Source organism: Lucilia cuprina, chromosome 3, assembly GCF_022045245.1.
Source record: "Lucilia cuprina isolate Lc7/37 chromosome 3, ASM2204524v1, whole genome shotgun sequence".
NCBI classification, from domain to species: Eukaryota; Metazoa; Arthropoda; class Insecta; order Diptera; family Calliphoridae; genus Lucilia; species Lucilia cuprina.
The window spans coordinates 65,334,141-65,355,084 of NC_060951.1; the positions used below are offsets into that span (position 1 = coordinate 65,334,141).

Sequence of the window (20,944 nt, forward strand, 5' to 3'; positions counted from 1 at the left end):
ACGTTGCCAATATGATTTCAGCTGTCAGATTGACAGAAGCGACTTTTTACCGCTCTGTCATTTAATATTTTCTATTTTTCATCAGTATTTTGCAAATAAACAATTGAGAAAAGAATAGCAACGTACGAAAATTAGATTTTTTATATTTATTTTCCAACTTTAATCATTCTTAGTATATTGCATTATTTTATTTAGTTTGCTTGTGCTATTTGCGAAACAAGTGAGATAATTGTTATTTATAAAGTGATTAAAACTAATTTGCCACATCCAAACAATTTTCAATATGGGAAAATTACAATTTTGCCGTATTTGTCGAACAGAAAAGAACCTAAAATATAAAACCAAAGAGTTAAGACAATTAAATAAAAAACAGTTACTTTTGGCCAATGCCACTCAACAGGGCCAAGGAAATAATAGGGCTTCGAAAAAGGTAAGAATCACTAAATAGCTTCAATACAATAAAAACAAAACACATACCAATACACAAAATATATATTGGATACACTTTCTTCGATAACAAGGTTTTTCGTTGAGAATGTATAATAAACCCATGCCTAAAACGTTGTTTTTTACTTTTAATATTCTTCAACAGCTTTTACTTACTACACCCACTTTGGGTAACATCTGTCATGTTTGTGATGAACGCATACAAATATTCCACCGCTTAGATGATGGTGGCCATGATAGTTGTAGCGATGTTGAAATCGAAGTTGTTGAAAACACAAATAAAGCACTGCCAATGCAATTTGTAGATGCTATACCAAATGGAGGTTTCGTTCAAAGCGCGCAACGTCCAGAAACACCAGTTATTGTGGATGACGATGACATGCTCTTCAACATATTTATGCAAAAGTTCGACCAGAAAACACAAATTCAACGACATCAAATGGCTGAGCAGCAACAGGCTGATGGCCCGTTTGTTAACCAATTTCATGCACCCTATACACCACCACAGTCTACTGCCGGTGGAAGTGAAGGGGATGAATCAAAAGTAATAGAAGTTTTAACATCACGTGAAAACACACCCGCCCCAACAACCCAAGCTCTGCCACCACCCCCACATACCAATTGTAACCTGATTGATTCACAGGGTCATCGTATTGTTGCCATCATAGAATTAGATGATGTTGATGAAAACGATTCAAAAAATAATGATGAAATCCATAGTGGTTTATTGACTCCTGCTGCAAGTTCTTCAAATGAATTGTCATTTACAGAGAGCATTGGGCACAGGTCTGGTACATTATCACCGAATAAATATGCTAATTTTAAAAGTCCAAGTAATAATGAACGCCGTCAATCTGCAGCAGCCGAAGAAGATGACGATGAAATCGTGTTTCGTAAAGTTGATATAGAACAAGACAAATCTCCAGATATTAAAAAAAGAAAACGTAAAAGTTACGACGAAAAAGAATTGCGTTTGGTAGCTAGTTTAAGTTTAGTTTCTAGTGACTCAGAGGCAGAAGATAGTCCCATTAAAGTACAGATTAAAAATTCTTCCAATCCCCCTACAGTTGCTGAAACTTCCTCATTCGTTTCACAAGATCCTCTTATTTGTAAAGTATGTAAAATAAAATTTCCGGACTCTGAAAGCCTCTCCATTCACGAACGCATTCACCAAGGTGTGAAGTGTACATTGTGTCAAGTTGGCTTTCAACAAGTCAAACGTCTAATCCATCATATGCGTCGCAAACACCGAGAATATAATGGTGACACTTTGTCAGAAAAACCCCGCTCTGGTCAAGATAGTTGTATGACTATTAGATTACGCTATATGCAACGTACAACATTTTATGAATGTCAGCTATGTGGTCGCATTGATGAAGTATTTAGGGAACACAAAGAGCATATAATAGAAAAACATGCTAATGAATCTAAAACTCTTAAAGACCCCATTATGAAACAACTGAAATGTCCACTATGTAAGGCCAAGTGTGGTGCACAGTATTTATCGTTATGTCGCCATCTCATAAGTTCCCATGAATATCAGCAGTACAAAAGTCATTTGAGAGAGTTGGTACATGTAAGTGCATTCGGATGGAATGCAGCACGGCAACAAGAGGTGGCTAAAACAGCAAAAATCTTTCAATTTACTAGGAGGAAAACTTTCTTTTTTGAATGTAAAATATGCCGCAAAGTAGTTGCTGGCTATTTACATCACCTAAGGCATGTTAACAAACATCAGGCACCTTCAAACGAACAGACCAAAGTTAGAGGAGTTACCCCCAATGAAATTCCTTCTCCACTATCAACGACTTTAGCAACCAAAAACAGTTTCGATCTTGGTAAAACTCAGAACAAAGATAAACTTTCTGTGTCGAAACATCAACAGAAAAAAGTAGATAATAAATCTAAAAAACTATCAAGTAAATCTAAACAGAATAAAAAATCTATGCAAATTGAGAAAGTAAATGAAAAAACTAAGAAAATACAAAAATCTAACGAATGTACTGTACAAAAGCCCAAACTGAAAATTAGTCAAAAGAAACCTCTTAAGATGGACAAATCTAAAAAGACAGCTTTGACTACAAACATTAAAGAAACTGGGACAGTGAATGAGTCCAAAAAGAAAATACAATTAAAAATTAAATTGAAACCAAAGGATAAGGAAACGAAAGAAATACCAAGTGGAGAAAAATTTAACAAAAGAAGACTCAAGAATGAATCTAGCAAAATTAAGACAAAAGACAATGATAAACTCAGAGGAAAATCAAAAGTAAAAGCGAAAGCGAAAGATGCAGATCAGAAGCCTCAGGTAAAAAAGGTAAAGGTAAAACCACCCATACGACAGATAGATTTACAAAAATTCAAATGCAGCTACTGTTTAAAAAAATTCAAAGGTTTTCGTTTGTATAATTTGCATCTTCTACAACAACACAAAGAAAACGAGTATACCGAATGTAATACATGTAATAAATTATACACAAATTCCTCACTTACAACTGAACATATCAAACAATGTCCACAAACATTTCCCGCATACAAACGAAAACGTAAATTCTCTGATAAATCTTCATTATCAGGCAATTTTATCGATAATAGCTCTCAACTATATGCGAACACAGTGCCTAAGAAATGTGATGAAAATTTTAGCAATTTGAAAGATAACTATCTATGGCTGAAAGACCTAATAAATATAAAAAAATCATCAAGAATTAGTGATAGCAAATTAACTTATAATGAATCTACCGATACTGCCTTATACATAACTAAACAATCAAATATACAATGTTGTTATTGTTTGCATCTACTTCCCAATGGCAAAGCCTTGGAAGAACACATAAAACAACAACATTCACAAAAATCAGATATTCTTATTAAATATAAACCTTTTAAAAGTGTAAGTAAATAATTGATGCATATGTATGTACATACATATGAAAATAATTAAATGCAAATCAAGCAAAATATAACATTCTTTCAAAAATTCTATTCAACTTAAAAATGTAGAATAAAACTAAAATTTCACTAAAATACAAAGAATACTAAAACATCGTTTATCTGACAGTGTTCGAAAATAAATTTAAAATATGTAAATCTGCTGATAACGTAAAGTTACAGCAGATTTAAAAAATAATAAAGATTTTTCACTTGACTTTCTACAGTACATTAAATGCATTTAAATCTTTCTACATACATAAATGTATGTAGTATGTACAATACATTTATTAACTTGTTATATAAAGATAAGAAGTTATTGGATTTACATATTAAAACAATTGTACTTTCTTTTTTAGGATCTATTTGCAAATATATTTACATATGTATGTATTATAATCTTAATATAAAAAAGACGTATATAACTTTTTTTTAAACAAAAAAGTTCTTTTTAATTTTTCGTGAAATATAAAATTTACTTTTATTTTTTGTAATTCGACAAATAATAACTGTTTAATAAATATAATTCGTTTTTCTAAATCTTAACCATATTTCGCCTTATGAAAAAAAATTATATATGTCTATTATATTAAGGTGACGAAATAATGTTTGATAGACTCACACAAATTATTAATAATTAAAAGGAAATAATAGCATTAAATTATATCATCTGTTGGGAAATTTTTTTAATTCCTAAATATTCTAAACGTAAAACCAGCTTAGATAATTGTTATGGAAGCATTATGTAAAGGATAAGAAAATTGTTATAGGTAGCAAAATAAAATTATTATATTTACACACTTATAATAAATTGTTAATGATATTAATATAAAATGTTTGTAGTATGTATGAAAGAAGAAATATTACTTCTCATTAATTTAATTTCAAATATATTCTTTTTTCAATCATTTGAAAAAGTTTTGTTTCTAAATAGCATATTAACTAATTTTAAGCAATTAGATAGTTTTATTTTTGATCAAAGCCATTACCATAATTCGAAATACTTTAATGTGTTCTTAAGCTTGAAATTAAATTTACCGACAAAATCTTAATTAAAACTTGATATTTGTAACACACTATGGTTCATTATATTTTATTTTTTTTAATAAACGTTCCCATTACACTTATAATTAAAAAAATATATATTTAAGAAACAATGATTTTTTAAATATTTTTTTGTTTGCTTTTATTATAATTACATACAAAAATGCTTTATTCTTTAAACTTTCTGATATAAATAACAAAAATTGTAAATGGAAACAGAACAATTTTAAAAGTTATCAATGGAATGATTCAAAGTTATTTTTTATGTTGTTTTACACATACATAATGCATATCTATCTAAATTTAATTTTACTGTGAAGTGAATTTTGATCAGTATGTCTTTCTTATTTTAAGTTGCACAGAAGTGTAAAAGATTGTAATGTTTTTTATTAATGTTTTATGGACTGAAATTATTTTTATTTAATAAATTTCGAACAAATTGAATAATTTATTATTTCATGTTTATGTCCGGTTTGTTTGCTAATAAAATATTTTATATTTTTAATCGTATATGTTTAATATATTTATGGTATTGTTTCAATGTCTTTTTTTATATGAAAATTTTAAAAGTGTAAGTAAACAAAAATATTTTTTTTTAATTTAATTATAAATGCTTATGATCATTTATATCATTTTTAAATTCTCATTGCGGTGAATTCTGCTAAGCAATACGTTTGGAAATTTCCGATGTGTTAAATAATCAATGATTAGGAGTTAAATTTGTTTCATGAACTTTGTTTTCATTTACACATTTTTAAGCAACCATAAAATTCTCTGCATAAAATGATAATCTGTGGGGATGATTTTAAATAATTCATAATAGATTTTATTCACGGAAACAAATCTTATTCTAAATCTAAATTTATGATAGATAAAAAACTTAAATATACTTTTTTAAAAATCTTCCATCATCATGGCATCGGCTATAAATTTCTTGTAAATATTCATAAACTGTGCCACAAACGCTTCTAAATGGAAAATATGTTTAGCACCATTTTGCATACGGTGTTCATATAATGCTGCGTATTCAAGAGTCTTTGCCTTAATTGACATATCACAATTTCGTACCAATTCTTTAACCAAGCCTTGGAAAATAACATCGGGAGGTACACCTTGAGCCAACAATTCATATAAACGATCTCGAACTTTTTCCAATTTCGTTGGAGATTGTTCAGTTAATATTTGGCTGGCAGTTTCACGTAAAAATACTTGCCAATCAAGTTCGACAATATCTTGTTGAGCTGTGAAGGGATATTGTTGCACCTTACATGCCTCCAACATTAAAATAGCTCTACGCAAATTCCGCTCAGATTTTTCTACTATGCGCTCGGCCAACTGTGAAGGCAATGCTATGTTTTCCCGCTTACTTATGGCTTGGAGTACAGAACACATTTCCGCAGGGCTAGGAGCTGCCACTCGTATACCCAAACAACGTGAACGTATAGCCGGTATGACTCTTGATGTGGAATTTACTGATAATATAATGCGACAAGTGGCTACATATTTTTCCATGGTGCGACGCAAGGCATGTTGAGCATCTTTAGTCAATTCATCCACTTCTGATAAAACAATCACCTTGAAGTCTCTTTGGCCGTTGGGATCGATTTGATGTGTTTGGGCTACTTGTTTAATTAGATCAATAACAACTACCCGATCATACATGCCAGCATCTGAGGGATTTACTTCCAAATGGTAGTTACTGCTAACAGTCATAACTTCAATCTTACGATTTGATGGTGTGGTAAATGTCATCGTCTCATTACGAAGTCTTTCAACACCCGGTCCATAAAGCTCTCGCAGTAGACACATAATACGTGTTTTCTTACCAGCTCCAGATGGTCCGTAAAACATTAAATGTGGAAAATCTCCCTGCTGGCTTAGGTTCCTCAAATTTTCAGCTTGTTCCTTGATATATGAGGTAAACAAATTTAGTAAAAATGTGCTAAAATATAAATTTATTTACAAACCTTGTGGTAATCTAATTTAACTAATTCGCGAGGACGATGCTTGTCCACCCATAAAGCCATTTTACAAAATTATATTTTATTAAATTAATAAATCAACGAAAAACAATTACCCAAAAATTCTATGCGTCTGTCACTTAAAAAGAGCCCGCCAAAACAGAAATAAAAAGTAGGGTTCTATAGTTGCATTTAGTTAAAAGTCGATTTTTGGACTTTTTTCAGTTATTTAAACGACTTTTAGATTTTTCTATTTTTAGTATTTTGTAATAAAGTCGAACAGTCGGAAAAAGTCAAAAATAGTCGAAAAGTCGAAAATAGTTGAGTCGGAAAAGTCGGAAAGACAAAAATAATCGAGAAGTCGGAAAATGTCCAAAATAGTCGGAAAAAATCTATATGTCGAAAAAAGTCAAAAATAGTCAAAAAGTCGAAAATAGTCGGAAAAGTCAAAAATAGTCAAACAGTCGAAAAAATCGGAAAGAGTCGAAAATCGTCGACAAATCTGAAATGGTCAAAAAGTCGAAAATAGTCAAAAAGTGTGTTATTTTGGGAATGTCGGAAAAAGTCGAAAAAACCGAAAATATTCGGAAAAAGTCGAAAAGTTGAAAATAGTCGAAAAGTCGGAACAAGTGGAAAAGTCGACTATTCACAAAATACTAAAAGTCGACTTTTAACTAACTGGAAAAGTCGAGAAATCGACTTTGCATAAAAGGCATAAAAGTCGATTTTCGTTTCAACTATAGAACCCTACTTATGTTAGCATCTCTTTGACATTTGTTTTTCTTTTACCGTCTATTGTGATTGTTTTTCTTTTTAATAAAAACAAATAATATTTTGTCAACACACGTTTCATTTAGATAAAAATTCATATTTTTTTACAAGAAATGACTGCTAATAGTTCGGAGAAGAAAGTAAAGCATTCAAATTTAATATGTTTACCGGGGCAACGCCTTTGTTTGTCCGATGAAAACACAATAGCTGGCCAGGGTACATATGAACGCATGGGGTACATTTATGCTACACTTGCTGGAACGGTTGATATACGGGAACAAAATAATGTAAGTATTACAAACTATATGTGAACAATGCAAATAATTTAAAGGGAAAAAGTAGTGTAAATTTATAGAGGTTCAATGTGCTGGAAGTCAAACAATAGTACCAGTTGCTGGAGATGTTGTAACTGCACGTGTTCTGCAAGTAAATCAACGATTTGCTAAATGTTCTATACTGAGTATCGGTGAACATGTATTGGAACAAAACTATCGCGCTATGCTACGTAAAGAGGATGTGCGATCTACCGAAAAAGATCGTATAGAAATGTATAAATCATTTCGTCCTGGAGATATTATATTGGCCAAAGTAGTAAGTCAGCAAACATTAAAGTTTAAAAATGATCTTAAATACGGAACTTTTTTTCTAGTTACCCCAAACCGAATTGTCTTGTTACCAATTGAGTACGGCGGAAAATGAATTGGGCGTAGTGGTAGCTATAGCCAGTGAATGTGGTCCACAAAGTGCTCCTATGGTACCAGTAAGTTGGACAGAAATGCAGTGCCCTAATACCTTAGTTAAAGAACCTCGAAAAGTTGCAAAAATTGTTCCAGCTAGTGCTCTGAAAACTGAAAAATCATGAATATTTTATAATATTTCATAAATAAAATTATTTTTGTAATGTAATATTTTTTTTTAAATCGATCATTCGAAAATTTAGCTCGTATTAAAACAAATACATAATTTTTACAAATTTATTAAAAACATAAAAATGTAATATTTTTGTGGACCTTACATATGTATGTTACTTAATGATAAAATATTAACTATATGTATATTTCAAATTTACATCATAACCTTTAGTAATGCATATTCGGTAACAAATGTATCCACTAATTCCGGATTTAATGTATTTTTGGCTCTTTCGTAAATAATGGACATTAGCTTTAAATTTCCCACATCGCGCTCAAACTTTAATAGATCAATCCACACTTCTACATTCGATGCACCAAAATAATGGACAGCATTTTCACAGCATTTTCGTATTCTGCTAACATCACCTTTGGACTGTAATTAAAACAATATACATAAATATTTTAAAGTCAAATAAATATTTTAAGCGAACTTACGTGTGTTCCAGCTTGAAATTCAATTTCGGCCATTTTCTTGTGCAACTCCAAGCAAGGTGGTGGAAATTGGCACAATTCATCGTATAGTTCACGAGCTTTCTTTAATGACTCGTAAGTCATTGTGTATTCTAAATAATATGCTCTGAACTGGCCAAATTCTGGATGTATTTGTTTGGCAGCTTCTTTAAGGATTTCACTCAATTTCTTGGGATTTTCTTCATGGTAGGCTTTATAGAATTTCAAGGCTAGTAACCAAACTGAAACGCATTTGGCAGTACCCAGATCCTTGTTAGCTTTGCAAAAGATTTCATAGAATTTTGCCTCATCTTGAGTTTCTGCATAAGCGCGCATCCACAATTCATATAATTTTTCATTCTTGTGTGTTTCGGTGGCCTCACTAAGCAATTGTTCAACATGTTTTATGCCATTAGGTGATTTCAAAAGCATTTCAACACAAGCTTGGTAGTGTTCCACACTCATAAGTCTCGACTTGTGACCCATATTGAATGATTTTGCTAAACAATGACGTTTTAGTTCACCATCCATACGAACATCTTGATTTAAGTCTAGCATGGCATTAATAAAATATGACCACATTTCTTCTGTTGGTACTGCATCTACGGCCTTTTCGTAAACTCGGAAACACAATTCAATACGTGTTTTAAGGCTTCTCACCTTCCAAACTTCACCCTTGATTGTTGGGTCTTTTTCATCTTCTAAATTTGTTTGCATATCCTGTATTTCGGCTACTTTTTTGGAGGTGATCTCTTGTAAGTCAATCATATTGTAACCTTTTAACTCGCGTTGAGCCAAATAATCCCACACGATGGCTTGAGCAGAGAAATATTTTAAAATATCATCAATTATCTCCTTTTGTAAGAGAACAGTACAGTTCACAAACTTGGGATCTTCGCATCTTTCCAATAACTTGAGGTAGTAGGAAACGTTGGTTATTTTCGCTCTGTTGTTACGATACAACAACACTGCCCTATCCAAAGCCAGTTGACGTTCTGCTACATTGAGCTTATCGACATTAGAAATTCTATCAGTTTCTTTGATCAATATATCGAAAAACGTTAGATTAATCACTTCTGATGTGGGGTGTCTCTTAAGGGCGCGAAAGAATATTTCCTTTACATTCTTCAGTAATTGAGTTGATTCATAAGCCCACAATGCATAATCGCACCAAATTGAGTCTTTGTCGCCATGGTACTTAAAGAAAAGTTATCATTGAAATATAATTCTTAAATATGCATTTCGAATGAAAAACTTACCGACAACATTTTTTCATATATACCAGCCACTTGTCCCGGATTAGATTTCTGACTAAATTGAATGAAACTTTTCCATAACCGTTCATCGTCTGGGAATTGTTGTGTGCCATTGCGATACAATCTAATAATGCGTTGAATTATAGACTTTTTGACACTAGTCAAGTTGCAACCATTCTGTTTCTCCTTCTCCGTTACCCATTTATGTGTATTCTTTTCAAATTGTATATATTCGATATAATTGATGGGTGTCTTTTTGCTTTGGATCACTTTAGTCTCGAAACGTTCACGATCCTTTAGCAATTTATGAAGCTCCTCATCGGAGCATATGCCATTAGTTTTAATAGTTTCATACTCTGATAAATCGCGTTCTTGTATTTCTTTGAGGATTTCCGCCATCGTTAAATTTATATATTAACTATACTATTAAAAACTTATTTATTTTCCCAAATATTTACTAAAATTTGTGTTTTTTTAGCACGTTGTATCTAAAAATGAATACACATCGATTCACAGTAGTTTATTTACTGCAGCTGAGTCGATAATAGTGTTTTATGAAATTCGTATAATGTGGCAATATTGTGTGTATTTATAAAACATCTGTATTTGACATTTTATTGTGGTGATGTGTAAAAAAATTTTTTGGTAATTTTTCCAAAAAATTTCTATTTCTGGTGTTTGTTATTTTTTAAAAGAATAAAAAAGTTACATATTTCTCAAGAAAAACAAAGCAAGTGTTACAAGATATTTTTTATAATTTGTTTAAAGTGTGAATATAATGAGTGATTCTCAAAAACAGCAGCGTCCCGGCGCTACTCCCATTAAAAATCCACTGTTAAGTGCTTCGGTTACAGGTTTAACATTCGATGATTTCCCCAATAAGCCTTTGTTACTGCCGGCAGCACCTCCTATTGTACATGCAACGGTTCCGGCTCCAGTCGTTACTCCCACTGGATTAATAAGAGGTAAATTTGTGATACATATTTTAAACGTAGATTGTACATCTTTTGGTAGATTTTATTTATTATTATGTATGTACATATGTATTTATGTACGTATGTATGTAGCCATGTAGTAGGTAATAGTTTTTTTTCACAGTTTGTTGTTGTTATAATGTTGTCGTATTTTGTACAACCTGTTGATTATTTTGATGTTACTGTTTTTAATGTCGTTGCTATCAATAGTTCCCTTTAAATATTTAAAAATTCTTATCAAAATAACATTGTCATTAATTGAACTACAAGGCTAACAACCATTGTGGATTTTTAGTGTTATGAGAAAGAATCAGGAAAAAGAAATAGGTATATTCTTTATTTTGAAGTGAATTATTTAGTTTCTGATTTAGATTTTTCTATATTTAGGATAAATCCCTAAACAACATTAAAACAGTAAAATTTTTACCACCATATTCATAAATGTTTGATAAATGCTTATTGATGGTTTATTATAGGAATTTTGTATATAGAATGTGCGTAATAAATCTAAAATAAACATATTATAAAAATGTTGCAATTTGATTTTTTTGTTATTACTACTAATATACATATGGCAGTTGCAATAATTTTTCCAAGTTATAAATAAATTAACACTATTATTTATTTCGGTTTAAAAAGAAAAACTTATTTCTACTTCAAATTAAAATGTTCATTAACACCTCTTCTTATTGGCACTTAATAAATAATAAACAAAATCTGAAGCATGTTTTTATTCCATACTTCTAGTAGAATGTGATCTATACGTTGGAAGATCCAAAACTATCTTACGACGGCGACAACACCATACTATAGAAGCTATTAACAATATAATAAGTAATATTAGTAATATAGCTCCTAATGCAATAGCAGCTATTGATGCTTCAGTCAACACCAAATCTCTTACATCCACAGTATGGGAACGTTGATTGCCAGCTACATCAAAGGCTACTAACGAAACTTTTGGCTCACAACAAGAAGCAACATAAGTAGCTTTCAAAGGTTCAGTAGTGCCTATAGTATAGGATTTTGTGTATATTAAACCAGATGAAGGTGTAGCTTGTAAACGCATAATGCCGGTTTGCCAATCCTGGGCGGTAATGTACATACTCCAAAAGCGTTCCGAACATGAATCAAAGTCACTGGAAATACCTTCACAACGATTGCCAAAATTCCAAGAAATAGAGGGTAACGTGTTGTCCTAAGAAGTAAACAAAAGAACAAGTTAACATTTTATATTTTTTAATTATATTATTTCAAAAGAAATCTACCTGTGCATCAATGGTTGTTATAACTTTAAGATTAAGCGTTAGGGAAGTTGTAGTACCAGCTGATGTAGTTGAAAATGTTATATGATCTATGGTATTTCCTTCCGCATTTTGTGGCACTAAAACTGTTACTGTAACTGTAGTCATTTGACCAGGACGTAAAAAAAAGCTACAAGATTTTTATACAACAATATTATGATATTTTAAATTGATTTGTTGTATTTGTATTACCTTTGTGGCGTTAATCTCATTAAATAGCGTCTTTCATCTACTACTTGTATATTGTAGTACGCCGCTTCATAGCCTGTATTTGTGACTTCAAAATATAACTGACCCAGCATACCAGGTGCAATAAGTATTTGGGATTGTATGCCCATTTCAATTTTTGTGTTTGTTCTTTGTAAAATATTAGTGTTTCTTTGTTGAGGCTCAGCAGTTGTTGCTGCCAGAGATGAAATGTTATTCTCTTGACTATTAATTGCATTCCGATGAATTTCATGTGTCGAAAACGTTTCTACTTCACTTTTGGGTAAAGATTTTTCATTCGTTGGAAATTTTAAGTTAGCATGTGTAAGGACTTCTGGTGCCAGACTTTGTTGCAATTCACCAATGTGTACATGAGCCGGATATGAGGTGTGACCTTCGAAGTAATACTTTTCAAAGTGTTTAATCATATCATCTGCAAAAGGATAAAAAATTTAAACTCTATTATTTTTATTTAGAAATATAATTTTCTATTAAAACTACAATCCTGTAGATATGTTATTGAAATACCCATATGCGTTGAAAAAAATTACTTCCTTAAGCCAACTAATGCAGTTGTAGACTCAAATTAATTATTTAAATGACGTATATTTCTATATTTTTGAAACAAACATTTGTTCAAGGGTGAATAAAGTTATCTCCCATTCGTAAATACGACAGCATCAAAAATATTCTTATCATATCAATATTATATGTATGTATTACGGCATATATTAAATTTTTTTAATGGAAATACGAGTCTTGTTTTATTAAGCCAATCAGTTTAGCTATGATTTTTGACGAGTAAACAATTTAAAATCGAATACAACACTTACCTAGAAATGTGTCAGCTTTACGTTCGCCTCTTATGAAAACACTGTATTCTGTAGTTAAATCTTCTGGTATCATTTTTAATTTGTAAACAGTGGCTTTGCGCAATTTTGTTAAAGGCACATAAGCATCTAAGCGCTTATCGTCGTCATCGAATGTGCTTAATGAGTGTGTTTTAAATTTAACTAATTTCTTCAAATTAATTTCTAAAATCAAAAATTAAGAAAATAAATTAAATGTAACGGGTATTGTGCTATAATCACAACGCTGTGAATATATACATATATTTTTGTTTATTGTGAATGCATTAGTTACCCATTGATTTTCTAACATTATTGTGAATTATTGTTGTGTTTATTTTGTTTACAACAAAAACACAAACATTGAATGTTAATTAATACCAACAAATAATAAGCAAAAATAAAACGTCAAATATAATCTAAATAACAATAAAAGCAAGAATCCCATTTGTTGTTGTTCTTCTTCCTCTTTCAAAATATTAGCAAAATATAAAAAGAAGAAAAAGTGACGATGTGACTAGATATAAACTAAAAAGATTATATTGTTCAACCACGTATTGTATTAAAATAAAGTAAAAATATTGTGATTTCTTATGTTTTAAAACAATTGAAGTAAAGATTAAAAACAATATAAATTGCCCAAATAGAATCTTTTATAAAACAATTGTTAAATCGATTTCAACGTGTGTGTTTTCAAAAAAAATTAATTGTTAATTTTCTCGTTTATAAACAACGGCCATTATATTTACATATTTGTATTTCTGCAAATAAAATAAGGTAATTAATTATTTAATATTTCTAAAATTTCGTAAAGGATATTTTTGCAATTTTTCGCCATTTGTTTTGGTAATACAGAAAGTATGAGTAACATTTATTTATTATTCGATGTTGCCATAGGTTGCGTATGATTGCCAGGTTAATTTCTCTATACATATGCATATGTATGTAAATATTACGTATTAAAGGCATGTAGGGTGAGATTCTTTTTATGTATATTTAAGACTAATGACTTGTTGATTTGACATTATTAAGAATTGTTGTCAATTTCATTTCTGAAAAGAAGATGATGTCATTTGACAAATTACAAATTTACAAAGTAAATAAATCTGGGAATACTGATTTAATGTGTTTCGAAATTGTATAAGGAATTGTGATTTTGGGATTTTGATTGTATACTTACAAAACGGTATACCTATTTCCCTTTGTGAAAAATCAAAGAATTTTAACAAAATAAATGTGACAAGAAGTAAAAGTAATGGTGTGTTAAAGGGCTGCAAAAATCAACAATAATGCGACAATTTGCTAAAAACTGTGTGTGCTTATGATGGCCCACACGACATTTTTTTTAACAAATTGACGCATTATTATTGACCTGTGCAGGACTTTATTGTATTACACATATATGTACATTAAACCGACTCACAAAAAATGGTGCTTGAGTTACCCCTTCAAAATATTCGATGTTATGTTATATGACGTTACCCAAAATATTTTCTGTTAAGTGTTGTCAGTTTTCAAGAAAATATCGTAAAGTCAAAATTGTAAACACCTAATTTTAAATATTTTGGAATATAACAATTACGAGTAGGCGGTTATTTAAGATTAATACATCATTGGACGCGACTTTAAAATCCCTTCCAAACGATACGCCATATTTATTCTTGAGTTAAAAAATAATTTTTTATTGACATCCCACTCGCATTCCATTATAGGACTATAAAACCATTAAAAATGAAAATATAGTTATTTTAATATTTTTTTTTGTGAGAATGAAGAACTCCTTTAGACAATTTTTGCTAGGACCAATAGGTGAAAAGATACACTTATATGAATAAAACCCTGTATGACCAAAATCTCTAACTTCGTTCTTGAACGGTAGAGATGAACATTTGTATGAGTTGGTCACTTGACATGAAATTCGCCATATTTATAATATTTTCAATATCTTTCAAATTGTCGATGTATATATTATTTTGGTTCATAAATGCTAGTCTTTCTATAATAAAATATATGTGTATTAAATTAAATTTGTTTCACATAATTAATTAGAACAGCCTTTCCACAGACGAAATTAAATTAAAATATTTTTTTTGAAAAATCTACAAAGGTCAGACTGTTGTTGACAAAATTCTTAGACAATAAAGATTCCGGTATTTTTTATATTTTTTATTGCCCTATATTCTTATCATGGGAATGGATTCACTGATCATAATTGGCGTACTGTAAATTTTGCTACTAGTTAATTGTATGTTTATAAAATATCCATAAAATTTCTTATCACACAATTTAATTCATAATTAAATTACTTATACAAGAATTTTTCTTGCAATTAGTCATTTAAAGACTAGAGTTGCATTTGCATTTTAAATCGAGTGATTTTTATTAATCGTTGAACTTTGATCATGTATTTTGACTACGTGGCCTAAGATCACGTCATTTCGATTGATAATTAAATTTATTAATCACCAAAAAATAATATATATATTATTAATTACGCTTTAGAGTTTTTTCTAAAATCACTTTTGCAATATTTACAGTAAAAACAGAAAAATTGTATACATCTTTTTTAAAATACTTACTTATTTAGCTTAAAATTTATTTTGATTAAGGTGCAAATATCTAGATTGAAAGTGTGCTGAGAAAAGTAATTATTTTTTTGTAATAAAGGACGGACACAAGAAAAGTTACAAATAACGTTTATAAAAAGACAATGGACAGTTACACTTAAATTAAAAATTTGTTTATTTTATTTTAACTGTTTTACAAATTTGAAAATAATGTTATTTTATAACTTATTAATTAAACATTGATGTGTGTTTATTAAATAAATTTATTTTTATGTTTATAATATTTATGTTTGTACTACAAATACACTAGACTTAAAAGCTTTAAATGCTAAACATTTTATGAATATAAAAATAATAAAAATAAAACATAAAAACTATATGTATGCATGTATATATTTACAAGTTTTATTTGTAAGTAATATTTAACAATATTTGTTAAGTAAACGCTACAAAATTATATTCCAAATTCAAAACAAATATTGTTTATATTACTTTAGAACTAAAAAATACTATATAAAACATAAAATAAACATAAATTACATTAGAAAAGACAATATTAATTAACTGACCCAAAAAAAAAATTATATTTTATTATATATGTAATAAACTTTCACACTAATTTGAAATGATAAATATTGGAAAAATTTGTTAAAAATTGGATTTGTTTTTAAGTTTAATATATATGTAGTTAAAAAATATTAGTTATTGCAACAATGCCAACAGAATTGCTATAACATCATTTAGATAAATCTTTGCAAAATTTGCAGAGAAATTAAATTTAGTGTGAATTATTACTTAAGTGTGAAGGCTCATTAAAATATTCGAATATGTGAATAAATATTCAATTAAATAGTTTATTTAAAGAGTATTTACATTGTATGTAATATAATGCGTTTAAATTGTATAAAAGATGTGCTGACTTATTTTATAAGTGGCAATAACTTTTATTGTCGTTTATTTGTCAATTGTAAAACTTACGATAATACATATAATGTAAATCTCCTTTAAAGTTTTAGTTTAAATATAAATTAAAATTCTTGGACAGCACTTTATATTTATTCGTATAGTTAGTTTTTTTTTTGTTATATAAAGATTTAAAGCTTAATAAAGTTTGTTAACCCCTAATAAAATTAAAGGTATTTTTTTAGTTTTGTTTTTAACCCCTTGTTAGTAAAAGTTTGTTTGCTTGTTTTTTAAGGAAATACACAAATTGTGCTTTAACAATTATTAGTAATAAATCAATTTAAGTTTTATAACTAACCGCCATTGGGCGTTTCCAATACTGCTCTTCGCATCAGTTTATCGATTTTTACATGTAAACTAGATAATGTGGTATCCACCGGTACGTCGACTTCCTGAGAACCCCTTAAAGCGTCGGCTACTATTGTATGCTATAAGAAATTAAAAAAAAAATGAAACAAAAGTAATTAGTTTTGGAAGTTTCTTAAAAATAGCTTTATTTCCCAGCTTAAAAGTTGTTTAATTAAGAATTCTTTTGTTTAAGAATTTTTCGTTGTAAAATATTTGTATAAATTTCTATATTTGGTATTCAATTTATGACAAACTGTAACGTTGCCAAATTACATTCAACATTATTTGAATAAAAGTGTTATTACACTTTAAAAAAGTGTGCAAATATACTTAATTCACAAAGATTGTATGTACATTTGTTTAATATATGTATAATTTGATATGATTTACTTTCATATAAATTTCAAATTACACAGTTTCATAAATGTACTATTTTTTCTCGCCGTTTTGTAACCTGTAGTTTCAAAATATATTGTTGTCTTTTGTTTTAATTTTTATGCGTACTTTTTGAGAGAGCGATGAAAAAATAACTATAATCATAATGATAATAATAATAAAAAATAGTTTATAAATATGTATAATATACATCAGTACATACAATGGAGTTTATATATACATACGTTTGTATATATGTACGTTCACTTTGTTAAGACAAGTTTTCGTATCTGTATCTGTAACATGTAGTTGTTTGAATGCATAATAATAAGTAAATAAATTAGTTTTTACTTTCAAATCGATATTAAATTACCGTATAAAATATTTCACAAATATACACTTACCGTTCTACCGGCCAACTCTTGGGAATTCTCCTCACCCACTATATGTAAAATTTCTCCACCTGATCGTGTGGCTACCTCTCCTAAAATACCACCAATTGAGTTTTGTGTTTCATTTTCACAATCACACTTTGTAGTATTTCCAAACCAAATAAGATAAAGCTGAAAGTAAATAATTTTAAAAAGTAAGAATGTGTAAAATTCATGATCATTAGATCAATAGGTTTCAAAACTGTTGTTAGATATTTTTAAAATGAAGTACAAACCCTTATTCTTTTTTTAAGCAATGTTATGGCCGAATTTTGCACTTGATGATTGTTACTGGCCATATGAGCCGTTGATATAAATATCGCACTGTCATAGGGTACCAATGACGCTGCATATGATATTCCCCTAAAGGCATCACCGTTATATTGCGCTTTTATGCTATTTAAACCGGTTAAAAATTGTCGAGTATTATTGAAATAAAATGCAGCTGGTAATTCCTCTGGATAAGAAAGAAAGAAAGAAAGAAAGAGAAAAATATATAAATATATAAAAACATTTAAGAGCATTTCACATAAAGAGTGTAAGATTGTATAGTTGTTGCTTTCAATTAAAAATAAATTTGCTAATTGCAATAATAATAACATTTTATGAATCTCTTTAAAATATTACATTGTATATAATGCTGCTCTTTTAGTAAATAATAAAATAAAGTGACCAGGTAAATTGTAGTTTAATACAGCAAAAATTACTATTAATACTCGTGAAACTTATTAAACATTCATAATATAATTTTATTTTCGATAAAGAGTGTTTGTTTTGTATTAAACTGACATATATTCAAGGTCCTTATGCAATTCTAAGCCTTTCTAGTGAAGGTCTGTCATACTGTCCGTTAAAAACCTCAAAGGGATATAAGCATTTTCTAATGTTTTCACTATTAATAAAGAAATGGACTAATGGGAGAAAAATATTGAGTTAATAGGATGCAGAGTTGTGGTATGTTTGTATGTATATATGATTAAGCACAGTTGAATATAATGATCTGTATATATACCTAAATCTGGTCACTCAATAAAAATTTTATATCAAAACTGAAACTTGAACACTTACCGGATTTATTTAATGTTACCATTACAATTTTAACGTTGAAATCTGAACGCATGGCATCATTCCATAGTGCTTTCGTTTTCGCCAATGCTTCTACAGATGTATCAACGATGACCGCAAGCGGCATGCGAATGTAAGCATCTTCAACGTAGTTACGTAACTGTTCATATGGCAAAAGGCGACGTCTGCTACTTGTAGTTGCAATCGTTGTTACAACTGGAACTGTGTTGATAATAGGTATTTGTTTGGCTTTCTTGTCATTTAAAACGGGACCAACTGCCACTGCATTTGAGGTTATGTCCAACACTGTTTGGGTTTGGGATTGTGGTGGCGGTGGAAGCGGTGCTGAAGTTGTAAATAATGACAAGTCAAATTGTCCAGTGGGATTATTGTCATCTATACCAATTGTTTGAGGATTTGGTGTAGGCGCTGTAATGCTGATCATGTCATTGGGTGTAGTGGGGCCAGCAAATAAAGTACGTAATAAAATATTATCTGCTGTTGTCGATTCTGTTTCATGAACTTCCTCTTCGTAATAGTCTTCTGAACTGACATGCTCGACATGACGGGATGAGGAAGCATTTTCGGGTGGTATTTCATCATAATATTTCATAGCCAATGGCACTATCTCGTCATTTTCCTCGCTCGAATTATCTAGATTATGGTTTATGGGTATTTTTGTTGTAGGTTTTCTTTGCGTATGATCAACAATGTCATCATCATCTTCCACATAATCAGAATTGGATACATTAGTATCTCTGGCGGTTAAAGTTGGGTTTTCATTACCAAGTTTGCGTATATATTCGGGTACAGTAGTTGTAGTAAAAAGTCTGCCCATTCTGATCTTTTTACTTGTTGGATTTTCAGTTTCATATTCCTCTTCTTTGGATAATGTTTTAGAATTTTGTTCTGTACTCTCTATTGAAGTATTATCTTCCATTTCAACTTCTTCTGGCATGTTAACATCATGCTGAACTTCATTTTCTATAGAAATATATTCGTTGGAGAGTTGGTTATCTGATATATTGCGTACATTCTTTAAAGTAACTTCTGTTTTCGATTCCATATCGACGTCCATGTGATTTAATGCTTCAGTTTTTCTTTCGATCTCATCAATATGTTGTTGCAACAGGGCAGGTTCGTAGATTTCGTCATTTCCATTAGTTTGTATATTCTCTGCCTGAACATGGCTTCCCTCATCTTCATATTGGGGGTATGCTACTACTGCAGTAGTTATAATACTCCCCAGTAGCATTGATATTAGCAATAAATAATGTTTTAAAATCATGATAACTTTTCTGATTTGTTTATTTTTTGTATTTAGGGTTTTTGAAGTTTTTAGCAAATTTTCGTTAGTATGTGCAGATTTTTTTAATCTCACTTTATCATCCTTTACTCTTCACTTGTGTTTATCAACTGCAAGAAAAATAGTTAGATATATTAATAAAGACTCTCTTTGTCTTGAAATTCATTTGCAGTGCTATGCTAATACCTGCTGCAATATAATACAATTTCACTTTTACCTTTTTAAAACTACCTACATTATTTTTAACTAGAAAAACATATATATATGCTCTTACTATGTTTATTAGATTTTAATCACCACTTTAAAATCTTTCCAATATCTTTTCAAGTTTAGCTTTCATATACAATTTCCATATTTAGGTCATTAAAATCCTCCCTCCTCTGATTTATAAATTTCAATATTTTCTTTTAATAATCCTATGTCTATTTTTCTTGTTTACTTTCAGGTAAATAAATGAATATTTTCTTAGACACGTTGTAGTATTTATTGTCATAAATAATCTATTGATATGTGAAATTGCACAAAGTAAGTTTTATTTGTATAAAAATTATGCATAATTTTATAAAATAAATTAACATTAAGGGATTAAACTTTAGATTTTGGAGCAATTGGAATTGATTTCTCTTTCGATTTTTAGATATCGATTAATCGAAGAAATCTCTTAACAATACCAGTTGAATATTCTTAGAATATTTTGTATTAATTGAGTTATTCTGGACAACAAATTTTTTATCTGCAGACTGTTTGTTGTAAATAATTCCAAATAATTTAAAATGTTAAAC

At 29.6% G+C, this 20,944-nt stretch overlaps 5 protein-coding genes across 7 annotated transcripts in view; 3 read left to right on the forward strand and 2 right to left on the reverse strand.

Moving 5' to 3' along the window:
• The first annotated feature begins 39 nt into the window (after nucleotides 1-39).
• Nucleotides 40-4,866, forward strand: LOC111674887. The gene is made up of 2 exons (XM_046946687.1): nucleotides 40-430; nucleotides 593-4,866. The coding sequence occupies exons 1-2, from the start codon at nucleotides 284-286 to the stop codon at nucleotides 3,350-3,352; spliced, it is 2,907 nt and encodes a 968-aa protein (XP_046802643.1). The 5' UTR covers nucleotides 40-283; the 3' UTR covers nucleotides 3,353-4,866.
• A 364-nt stretch (nucleotides 4,867-5,230) lies between these two features.
• LOC111675148 (U3 small nucleolar RNA-associated protein 6 homolog) lies at nucleotides 5,231-10,319 on the reverse strand. Its single transcript, XM_023435895.2, has 4 exons — nucleotides 9,778-10,319; nucleotides 8,883-9,715; nucleotides 6,390-6,453; nucleotides 5,231-6,327 (listed from the first exon to the last, which is right to left on the reverse strand). The coding sequence occupies exons 1-4, from the start codon at nucleotides 10,171-10,173 to the stop codon at nucleotides 5,317-5,319; spliced, it is 2,304 nt and encodes a 767-aa protein (XP_023291663.2). The 5' UTR covers nucleotides 10,174-10,319; the 3' UTR covers nucleotides 5,231-5,316.
• LOC111675139 (exosome complex component CSL4) lies at nucleotides 7,178-8,060 on the forward strand. Its single transcript, XM_046945664.1, is given in 3 exon segments — nucleotides 7,178-7,441; nucleotides 7,494-7,745; nucleotides 7,804-8,060. Coding segments are annotated over 3 exon segments (639 nt in total). The 5' UTR covers nucleotides 7,178-7,267; the 3' UTR covers nucleotides 8,017-8,060.
• A 90-nt stretch (nucleotides 10,320-10,409) lies between the features above and the next one.
• Nucleotides 10,410-20,944, forward strand: part of LOC111674775 (mucin-12) — a 35,941-nt gene continuing 25,406 nt past the window's right edge. For all 3 annotated transcript variants that reach the window (XM_046945657.1, XM_046945659.1, XM_046945658.1), the window contains exon 1: nucleotides 10,410-10,739. In XM_046945657.1, the coding sequence (XP_046801613.1) occupies nucleotides 10,553-10,739 (187 nt within the window). In that variant the 5' untranslated portion in view covers nucleotides 10,410-10,552. The remainder of the gene's footprint in view (nucleotides 10,740-20,944) is intronic.
• Nucleotides 11,067-20,289, reverse strand: LOC111674869. The gene is made up of 8 exons (XM_023435548.2): nucleotides 18,860-20,289; nucleotides 18,028-18,248; nucleotides 17,765-17,923; nucleotides 16,936-17,065; nucleotides 13,093-13,293; nucleotides 12,245-12,692; nucleotides 12,017-12,182; nucleotides 11,067-11,946 (listed from the first exon to the last, which is right to left on the reverse strand). Exons 1-8 carry the CDS (start codon nucleotides 20,142-20,144, stop codon nucleotides 11,479-11,481), a joined length of 3,078 nt encoding a protein of 1,025 aa, XP_023291316.2. The 5' UTR covers nucleotides 20,145-20,289; the 3' UTR covers nucleotides 11,067-11,478.

Coding starts and splice junctions, on each gene's coding strand:
- LOC111675148 (XM_023435895.2), bottom strand. CDS start 10,173: ATGGCGGAAATCCTCAAAGAAATACAAGAACGCGATTTATCAGAGTAT. Junction 9,716..9,777: donor TATATGAAAAAATGTTGTCG/GTAAGTTTTTCA, acceptor CTTTTCTTTAAG/TACCATGGCGACAAAGACTC. Junction 6,454..8,882: donor AGTGAGGCCACCGAAACACA/CAAGAATGAAAA, acceptor AATATAATTTTG/TAAAATGGCTTTATGGGTGG.
- LOC111674869 (XM_023435548.2), bottom strand. CDS start 20,144: ATGATTTTAAAACATTATTTATTGCTAATATCAATGCTACTGGGGAGT. Junction 13,294..16,935: donor ATTGGAAACGCCCAATGGCG/GTTAGTTATAAA, acceptor TTTTGATTTTAG/AAATTAATTTGAAGAAATTA. Junction 12,693..13,092: donor TAAAGCTGACACATTTCTAG/GTAAGTGTTGTA, acceptor ATCCTTTTGCAG/ATGATATGATTAAACACTTT.
- LOC111674887 (XM_046946687.1), top strand. CDS start 284: ATGGGAAAATTACAATTTTGCCGTATTTGTCGAACAGAAAAGAACCTA. Junction 431..592: donor ATAATAGGGCTTCGAAAAAG/GTAAGAATCACT, acceptor ATTCTTCAACAG/CTTTTACTTACTACACCCAC.